Here is a 10,090-nt window from a genome sequence, read left to right as displayed (position 1 = left end):
CTATTGCCAAGGTCATTAGTTCTTAGCACTTTTTTAGGTAGGTAGATTTCTCCTCATTCCTGTGCGGGATTGATGAAAAAGATTTCCCTTTCATCTCCTCAAGGCCCGGCCCCGCCCCCGGCTCGGCTCCAACCGAGGCCCTGCCCCGCCGCTCTGGGCGCCCCCTGCTGCCCGCTGCTGGATCCGCGGCCGTTCGCCACACCCCCCAGTTTGTGTCGACCCACGGGGAGTTGCCTGTCCCTTTAATTGGCATGTACCAAATCCTTCCAGGTTGCATTTCCTCCATGAGTCCTAGACGTTAGAGCTCCTTCGTCGAAGATCCAACACGAGGGAATGTGGAGACGGTGTTGTATTTTACGGGAGTTCTGGGCCAACAGGGAGTGAGAGAGGGTAGGGAGGAGAAGCGCGCCGTTGCGGCCCTCCCCGCCTCGCGCGGTAGTCCAGTCCCAAGATGGCGGCCACCATGAAGAAGGCGGTGAGTGGAGCGCTCGCGGTGCGGGATGCTCGGGCTGCGGGAGGCGACCGGCCGCCGAGGGGCCGGGAGAGGGATGCTGGGGTGCTGATCTCTGAAGCCCGGCGTGGGGCCCGGGGTCCCGGTCCCCGGCCCTGAGGACGGCCCCGCAGTGAGGCCTGTCCACGCCCGGCGCCCTGGGCGGCGTCTTAGGCCCCCGGCCCACCAAGGCGGGGCGCACGGACTGGGACCCTTGGAGGGCTCCGGGATGCCTCTCGCCGGGCTGAGGATGGCCCTGGAGAGTCTGAGGGTCCCGCGGCCCAGGCCTTGTCATTGCAGCGTGGGAAGCGAAGGTCCCATTGACTGCATCTGACCGTAAGGCTGGGCGCTTTACCTGAGTTATCATATTTAACCCTCACAGGTCCACAAGGTTAGGCAGTATTGGTAGCGTCCTTTGCAGGTAAGGAAGCTGAGGCCCAGAGAGGTGGAGTCACCTTCCCAAGGTTACGCAGCTGTAAGGAGTAGAGCAGGACCCTCCATCCTTGAATTATCTGGCCGCAGAGCCCCAGTGCCCAGCCCTGAGTCTCCCACATCCACACTTGATGGCCCTGCGTCCTCCAGGCCAAAGGATAGACGATGGGTCAGGGTCCAGAAGCCGTGCGTTGATTATCTCTGATCCTCCCAGCAACTTCGCAAGGATAAGGGTTTCTCCCCACTTTACAGATGGAGAAACTTAGACACAGAGCGGCTAGTGACCTGAAAGTGACTCAGCTAATAAGAATCAGAGCTAGAATTCAAACTCAGGTGTTCCTCCTACCCCCCCAAGCACACCTTTTATCCTGCTAAGCAAGCTAAACGCCTGTTTAGGGTTTCTAATCCGATAAGTGTACCCAGATGCTTAAAGATATCTAGATAGAAGAAAAAGAAAATGTGGAGAGAGCAAGGAAATAATAACATCTGATCATTATCAAGGCTTTACTGTGTGCTAGGCACAGTTCTAAGAGTGTTGCACACGTTATATATTTTAATCTTATGGCCCTTTTAAGGAGCCCTTTAAGGAGTTGATTTTATCTTTATTTTACATCTGATGCAAGCCGAAGCAGAGACAAAGCTAGGATTTAAGTAAACACAGGCGTTGAGTCTCCAAAGCCTGTGTTTTGACTGCATGGTGTCTGAAGAGAGTCCCCTGGCTGAAGGGATTTGCTTTCGAGGTATTGTGCAGGTTTGCTCTCATTCCACTTCAAGGGCCACTTGAACTTGCTTTCTTTGCTCTCCTCTGCAGCACTGCATAGTCGGAGCCACCTGCACCACCTGTGCCACCTGCGCCTGGTGTAGGGTGACCAACCATCCCTGTCTGTCTGAGACTGAAGGAGCACTCAAACTGGGAAAGCCCCAGGCAAACCAGGATGAGCTGCTCTCTCTGTTGGTCTGTCATTCATTCAGTTCTTACAGAGTACGAGTGTGGGGGTCTAGGGCCACGGTGATTCAGACAAGTATGGCACTTTGTGAGATTCACTTCACCTCTATTTTGTATTTAAATTGGGCCCTGTGTTGTTAGGTACGGCCCTTAATGCCATGGCAGATATTGTGGTTTGGCCCCATTTGACAGATGTGGAAACTAAAGTGCAGAGAGATGAAGCAAAGGAGTTGAGGAAATGATAAAAAAGGATTTGAACCCTGGACTTTGCAAAATTGCTGAATTACCAACATTTTTTCCTTCCAGTCATTCCGCAAGCTTTTTGAGTGTGTCATATGGTACAGTCGCAGTTTTACGTGGTGGAGGTAATGATCAACAGTAATGACGTTCTTATTCCCTGACCCTCCTAGCGTAGTAGAACGTATGCTCTGGGGGAGAGGCAGGCAGTAATGGAATAGTCATACAGAAAACTGTAAAATTTCCAGCTCCGATCAGAACTACGAAAGAAAGATACTTGTGAAATGAAGGTGGAATAAGGTCTGTGTTGTGATCAGAGAAGGTGTGATCTATCAGATTACATAAGGAGGGGAAGAAAAAGTGGGAAAGGGAGCAGGTATTCTAGATATTCTAGAGAGGGAATTTCTCCTGCCCAGACCTTGAGTGCATTTAATAAAAGGAAGGCCAGCATGGCAGCGAATTGGGGGGTGAGGGGGGAAAGATTGAACCATGATGGTAGAACCTAGAGGGGTAGGTGGTGGCTGAAACATGAAGGATTTTCTTCTTCATCTTAGTAAGACTGGCATGTAGATGGCAGCGTCGTGTAGACGTTCCCAGTGCTATAAACCATTTCTGATCCGCCAACTACATGTGCACTTTCCCCTTCTGCCCTCTCTAGGAGAAAACATGGGCATGCCACTGAGTGAGTGTGAAATATCGCAGGAATAGCCCTTCTAATTGGACAAAAATTGTTTGCAATTTGGAGTACTCTACATTTGTAGCGCATTGCTTCCCAACGGGTCATGACTTTTCTGGTGAGAATGTTTGGAGGACATGATTCAGTGCTCTTGTCTCCAAGGTTCTGCTTTCTCAGAACTGGTTGTTGGCCACGAGGGGTCTGTTGTCTGAGTTCTGCCCAGGGTCCCTCAGAGAAGCCATCTTTGACCTTCCTATCTAAAGAAGTCCCCTTCACTCTCCAGCTCCCCAACACTTTCAACCTCTGTTCTACTTTCATCATCATGTATATCCCCATCTAATAAAAACACCCTTGTTTTTTGCCCGTCTCCTCCACCAGAATTTAAGCTTGCCAGGTGTACATGAGGGTAGGACTACAGCTGTTTTCACAGTGTCTGACACACGGGAAACATTAAATAATTATTAAATGAATATATGCATGAAAGGTGAATAAAAATACGAAGCAACATTTTATATCATAGAGACTTGGGAGATACCTTTGAAACACAAAAATAAAAACAGATTGAAATTGGCCAGAATTTTCTTCTCCCAGGTTGTTAGAACAATGAGAGACCCAGTTGGCAGTTGAGATTCTGCTGATGGTACCCAGACTCAGCGTGGGGCATGACGGAGTGTGGGTCAGTTTCCTCCCATAATCCCCTAAGGTCCTGATTCTCAAGAAAAGGGGATAGTTGGGGTCCAGGGAATTTTAATTTTCACCTTGAATCTTGAGCAGTTATGTTTCTCTTAGGCCTAGCAGAATTCTCTTCTCGATCTGAGTCTATTCTTACTTTGTCATGATTCTGGTAAATAAAGGAAATAAAGTTATTCTTCTGGTTATTCAGGAAATAAAGCACTTAGCTGTCATTCATTGAGAGGTGACTCCATTTCCAGGCCCGATTCCAGGGGCTCATTTTACCACCCCTGCAGGAATAGGTAAGAACAGCTCCCCCATTTTACAGATGACAAACCCGAGGTGGCTGCAAAGAACTGAGTAATTGGCCATGGTCCCTGCTCGCCTGGATTTGCATCACTTACTGTTCCCATCACTCTGTGCTGCCTCAAATACTGCCAACTAACTCCTTCCCCCTCGGATTCTTCGGGCTGGGTGAGCCGTGGTACCTACATGTGGCTTCTCTTAAAGAGGAGTTCCTGACCTTTGGGGGTGTGGCTCCCTTTAAGGATCTTGATGAAAACTATGAGGCCCCTTCCAGGAGGCTGCACAGACAGAGCATGCCATTGTGCATACAGTTTCCGGGGTCAATGGACCTCTCAGTGTCCCCCTGCCCCCAGTGGAGAATTACCCCCTTCCTGCCAGAATGAAGCTTCCAGCAATGTAGGGATGTCCTGCCTCCGTGAGGTTGAAAGGGAAGCCATTGCTGCCAGTCATGAAGGTGTGGACTTCTCCCTTTTCTGCCACAAACAGCGCTCCACGGGGTGGCATTCGCTCCACGGGGTGGCATTCGGTGTAATCAGTGTGTATTTGCCTCCCCCACTAACCTGAGCCCATGACACCAGTGAGAAAAACCGCTGTTCAGGAAATGAACTCCAGGGGCCGCGCATGTGGGGGCTGCCGTTTGCTGGGGCTACAAGAGGAAACGCCTGCTTTGGAAAGATAGAAAGCAGGGGCCAAACGATATAGCTTGGGTACAACTTTTCAGAAACCGTACAGGCCAGTCTGATCATGTAATTTAGATTCAAATTCGGAAGCCTTGCGTTAAGCCTCAGTTGTGTGTCTGGCAAGCCCTGTGCTGGGTGACCTCATGTGGATTGCCCCATTGAAGCTTCACAATGACAGATGCATCTAGAAATATGGATTCAGGTTTTCAGGGGTTCCGCATTGAAACTCTGCAGGCAAGCGGGAACTCTAAAATTCTCTGTTCCCTATTTTCTTAGGGAATTGGTAATTCTCATGGAGCAAAATGATTCGAATGCCAGGATATCTGCACATATTTCCTCTGGTTTCTGCACATACTTCCTTTGGTTTCTGTAATGTAGTTCATTGTTTCCCAACTTCCACATTCATAAACATGACGCACAAGGGTGAACATTCAAAGCTATGTATATCAGGATGGAAAGGGTCTTCTTTTTCAAGATATCCTCTGGGTCTTTGACGATGGGCCTGGTGCATGCGAAACTTAGATGACGAAAGCCTGGGACGGGGAGGGCTAAAGTCTAGGTGTCTGTCTTTATATTCTGAGCACTGAGCTCCAAATCGCTCGGGAAAGACTCTGGAGCCATCCATGTGTACATACGTCACTGGTCACGGGAGACCAGGTGATAGGGGAGGGTGTGTGGTTATCGTGAGCCATTACTGTTCTTGGCAAAAGAGCCTAAAGCAGGCCTTGTTAAAACCATATGTATATGTATCTTTCCTGCTTTAAACGATAACCCAGTGCTCTCATCCCTGTTTTATAAATCGGGAAACTAAGGAGTGTCTGGTATTTACCTTTTTTTCAGGCTGCGGAAGATGTCAACGTTACTTTTGAAGATCAACAAAAGATAAACAAATTTGCACGGAATACAAGTAGAATCACAGAGCTGAAGGAGGAAATAGATGTAAAAAAGGTATTAAAAATAGGTATCTTAAGAAAAATAAAAGTTCTTTATACTGTAGCTTTTTAAAACTGAATTCAGTACTTTCTGATGAGCTCTCCTTGGAGTCTGTTGCAGATGACATAATCCACTCTAGTTAGTTTAGGAAGAAAGACATTGTTCAAGAGACGTGAAATAACTTAGGGCTTTTTGAGGGGTGTGACCCTAGGCTCGTCCCAGGAGCAGGTCCCAGGACCACGTGTCAGAGAACTTGGCAGGTGATGGAACTGCTGTTGTCACCACTGATCCCAGAGAGGGAGCTGCCCCTTCAGACGCAGGAACACTGGGCCGCTGCCCCTGCTGCCCTTGCCACCCCTGCCACCTCTGCCAGCCCTATAAATCAGGTGCCTTGTGCCCAGCCTCTGGAGGCTCATTCACCTCTTCTGAGCTGAAGTCCAGTCAAGTGCGTTTTGATTGGTGGAATTTAAGTTATTATTTGCTTGCATCCTGTGATCAAGCACCGCTGAGATGTGTAGGTTTGTTTTTGTTTTAATTCCCCCACAGGAAGGCAGAATTCACAAAGTGAGAAACTTAAGTAGGAGATGTTTTGAGTGGCCTCGGATACCCGCTGTGCGCCCCAGGGTGCTTGTAGCAATCTGGAAATATCCAGAGGACGCGTGTTAGTTAGCTCGTAAATGCTTCCCTGTGAAATGCCATCTAAAAATGTAAGAAAGTCTGAACGTTAGTGTGATAATACAAGGTTGGTGCAAAAGTAATTGCGGTTTAAAAGGTTAAAAATAATTGCAAAAGCCGCAAGTTCTTTTGCACCCACCTAATACGTTTCTGAACAGGTCCCACTGAGAGTGAGTGTCCCCAGATTAAAACTGGCTGTTAGCTTTTATCGTGGAATTACATAACTGAGTCCAGTTTTCATTGCCGTTTCCTTGTGCATTGACAGAAACAACTCCAGAATTTAGAAGATGCTTGTGAAGACATCATGCTTGCAGATGACGACTGCGTGATGATACCTTACCAAATCGGTGATGTTTTCATTAGCCATTCTCAGGAGGAAACACAAGACATGTTAGAAGAAGCAAAGGTACACTGAAGTCTTGCCTGGGTGTGGAAGTCTAACTCTTAAATTGGGATTTGTGTCATCCGAAAGAACACGTGACTACAGGTGTAGGGAAATAATGGAAGCCAGCTGATATTCAGTGGGTTCTTACCATGTCCCACATGTGGTCTGAGTGCTTTGCAAGCGTGATTTTCTTTAATCCTAACAGTGACTCCATGAGCTAGGTACCGTCAATCCCAATCAGACTTGAAGAAGAGAGGCTTAGAGAGGTGACGGGACTTCCTCACAGTGGCAGAGGGGATGATCTTGTGACTCCAGAACGCGGGCTCTAAATGAAAAGTATTTGGGAGATGCAGAATATGATAAAGTAGAAGAGGAAAACCACTCGTAATCCCACTACCCAGAGATAATCATCCATAATGCACATTTTCATGAATTTCTTTTGTGTGCTCTCTCTCCTTCTCTTTCTTTGTGTATTTTTGGTCAGCTACATCCTAGTAGGGGTATCTCCTCGTTCCATTTAGTGTTCATTTATCCAGCAGATACTCACTGGGAACCTCCCCTGGGCCAGGCACACATACTTTAAAAACATCATTTTTAATGACCGTTTACTGTCGTGTTGGTGGACACTTATCAGCTCACTAAGGTCATTCGTTTCTAATATTGTCCTACAGTAATTCTGTAGTGAGCATTTTTATACCCAAATCTTTGTCCACATTTAGGAAATTCTTTTAAGCAAATAATCAGAGAAGTGTAATGACTGGGTCAGAGTATGGATTCATTGATGATGTTTGAGGCAAAGCCTCCCACTGTGTACGAGAGGGGCAGTTGCATTCTGTACGAGAAGCCCATGGCAGTTCCATATTTTCTAATTCTTTCAATGTTTGCTTCATAGCTTGAATAGTACTTAAAATGTTAGTCTCCCTTCTTTAAATTCATAGAAAGCAAAACAGTGCATGAATTAAACCCACATTATTAAACCTTGGGAAAAAACTAACACTTATTCCTGGCTCGTTCCATGCAGAGGCATTGTATGTCTTATGTTTAAATCTTTTCTATCATAGTAAAAATCTGTAATTTGAGGGTTTTTTTTAAATCATCCTAAAATACCCTTCTTGGAAGTAGTTCAAGATAAGTTTTTGTCACTACTATGAACATTCTTCCCCTCCCCAACCCCCCCCCCCATATTGAACCTTTACTTTGCTAGTCATTCATTCATTCATTCCAGAGTATTAAGTGCTTACGCTGTTTCAGGTTCTGTAATACCATGTACTAGGGACACAGGACAACAAAACATGCCTGCTCCCTGGATGCACAGAGAGTGTAATCAAGATGGAAAGGCCGTGTAATTAGTAAAAAGCTCTGCCAGATTTTGACTATAAGTTGTTATTCTTCATTATCGGTGGTAGTATGAATTTTTATCATTTCCTCTAGTTTCATAGTTATTTTTGTGGGAGTTTGGAAGAGGCTGTGTCAGAAGCCATATCTGTGATAAACTGTTTACCAGAAATGCCAGAAGTATTTATGTGTGGTTCTTTCTTTATTAGGATATGATAATTTAGAAATGATTTTTCTTTGATCTACATTTTTTTATAAATCAGCAAAAACTGAGAAAACAAGCTTGATTTATGTTATAAGCAAATACAGACCACGAATTAAAAATGGTCACATTCAGACTTTTGGTTTAGATCTAATTATCGGTATGATTTAGCTGCCTGTCCAAGTTTAGAAAGTTCTTGACCTAAAAGTTTTCCCAGATATTTTTTCAGCCAGATACTCAGCAATCATCCAGCTGAATAGAATTAATTTAAACACTTTTTTTTTTCCAGAAAAATTTGCAAGAAGAAATTGACGCCTTAGAATCCAGAGTGGAATCAATTCAGCGGGTGTTAGCAGATTTGAAAGTTCAATTATATGCAAAATTTGGGAGCAACATAAACCTTGAAGCTGACGAAAGTTAAACATTTTATAATACTTTTTAAAATTTGTTTAATAAACTTGAATATTGTTTAAATGATAATTTCCCTTCTTCAAATGATATGGAAAGCAAAACTTTCTTTTTTTAAAAAAATTTCATTTATTTAATGGAAACTTGCCTATTTTCACATGTCTTGCTTATTTATTTTATATTTTTAAAAGAAGACAGTATTCATCTATGTATTTTGCATAACGATTATATCAAGTATAGGGGTTTTATGTCATGTTATTAAAATCAGTTAAGCAATCTTTTATGTTTCTATATTATCATTTAGAATATCTGTTGCAATTTTTATAAGACAATTTAATAGTTGTGTCATGTTGTTTTATAAATGTCTATTTTAGTAGCTTATTAGAGATGGTGAAAGGACTATATAGAAAGACGGAATCCTACATCTGCCTGCTTTACTCATTTCACAGCTGAAGCTTTGTCATATACTGAGAAATATGTATATATTTTATTCAAATATATGCAGTATATTATATCTAATCATATATTTCACATCTCTTGCACACATATCAATATTATAGATCTCGGGAAAAGAACCGGCAAATGCTGAGACTTGTTGAGCTTCATACAAACATAGAACAGAGCAACAGAAGAATCTTTTAGAAACCAAGAGATGTATCAATAGAAAAAAGAAATGTTTCGTGTTTTTTAAAAAATTCTGTTCTAGACTTTATCTTAGTGCTTTGTAATTAATTGGGGTTTATATGATAATGATGTAGAAATTAAGCAGCTGTGTATTTAAAAACAAGGCTTTTTTTTTTCTTAAATAAAGAGTCCATTTATCCCCTACAGCCCCCCAGAAGACATGTTTTGAGATTTGGGACACCTAATAGTATTAACTTTCCAGCAGATGGCACTGATATGTCAAAATGCCAATGGAAGGATCGTAATACAAAAATAAGGATATTGTTAGGATTAAATATACATAAGTTTAAAAGGAAATGTCTTTTTTTTTTTAACCGTCAAGGCAAAACATTGCATGCTGTTTAGAAACAACTCAGGCTTAAAGATAGAATATGTAATTCTAAAATTCTTCATGACATAAAGGCAACTTTTAAATTGCTGCAAAATTTTCCCAAATAGTCAATTCCTAGAATATGACTCTGAAAAGGATATTTTTTCTTGCGTGCATTTCGTTAGTGTTCAGTTAGAGGAGTGAAACTAGGGAGATATACCAGTCAGGTTGTAGCAGGAAATACATAACACACTCAACGTAGAATAATTTCAGGAAACTTTAGCTAAGGTTCCAAAGGTGGAGGGTTTTGTACCCTCAGAAGCCAGGGGAGCGGGCAGCCAGCCACCCCCTTCACTCGGGAACCCAGGAAGCCGGCCTTTGTTTGGGGAGGGACACAGCTCGCTTTTGACATCCCTGCAGTGACAGAACCGGGAGACTGGTCACCCCTACTTCATTCTCCATCCCTCCAGAATCCAGCTGGTGTTCACCGTTGGCCAAACTCAGGTGGAATCCAGAGGTAGTCCATACAAGTCGGTGATTTTCAGGGCCCCTGAAGGTGGTGAATGGATGGGTCTGGAGGGACCACTGGGAGAGCTGGCACAGGAGGGTGACTACAGCCGAACTGTTGGGTAAGAATTTAATGAAGGCTCATGTGACTTGCATGTCACAAACTGAATTATGCCATATAACTGGCCGGGACTTAACATTTTATCAGCATA

At 44.1% G+C, this 10,090-nt stretch overlaps 1 protein-coding gene across 1 annotated transcript; it reads left to right on the top strand.

The window, feature by feature from the left end:
* The first annotated feature begins 218 nt into the window (after positions 1 to 218).
* Positions 219 to 8,438, top strand: PFDN4 (prefoldin subunit 4). Its single transcript, XM_033094375.1, has 4 exons — positions 219 to 475; positions 5,280 to 5,387; positions 6,313 to 6,453; positions 8,259 to 8,438. The coding sequence occupies exons 1-4, from the start codon at positions 452 to 454 to the stop codon at positions 8,388 to 8,390; spliced, it is 405 nt and encodes a 134-aa protein (XP_032950266.1). The 5' UTR covers positions 219 to 451; the 3' UTR covers positions 8,391 to 8,438.
* Positions 8,439 to 10,090: the final 1,652 nt, after the last annotated feature.

The sequence above is a fragment of the Rhinolophus ferrumequinum genome, chromosome 23 (assembly GCF_004115265.2).
Source record: "Rhinolophus ferrumequinum isolate MPI-CBG mRhiFer1 chromosome 23, mRhiFer1_v1.p, whole genome shotgun sequence".
Lineage (NCBI taxonomy): Eukaryota > Metazoa > Chordata > Mammalia > Chiroptera > Rhinolophidae > Rhinolophus > Rhinolophus ferrumequinum.
The sequence above is the reverse complement of the archived record's forward strand: the minus strand, read 5'-3'. Positions and strand labels throughout refer to the sequence as shown.

Coding starts and splice junctions, on each gene's coding strand:
- PFDN4 (XM_033094375.1), top strand. CDS start 452: ATGGCGGCCACCATGAAGAAGGCG. Junction 476..5,279: donor CGGCCACCATGAAGAAGGCG/GTGAGTGGAGCG, acceptor CCTTTTTTTCAG/GCTGCGGAAGATGTCAACGT. Junction 5,388..6,312: donor AGGAAATAGATGTAAAAAAG/GTATTAAAAATA, acceptor GTGCATTGACAG/AAACAACTCCAGAATTTAGA.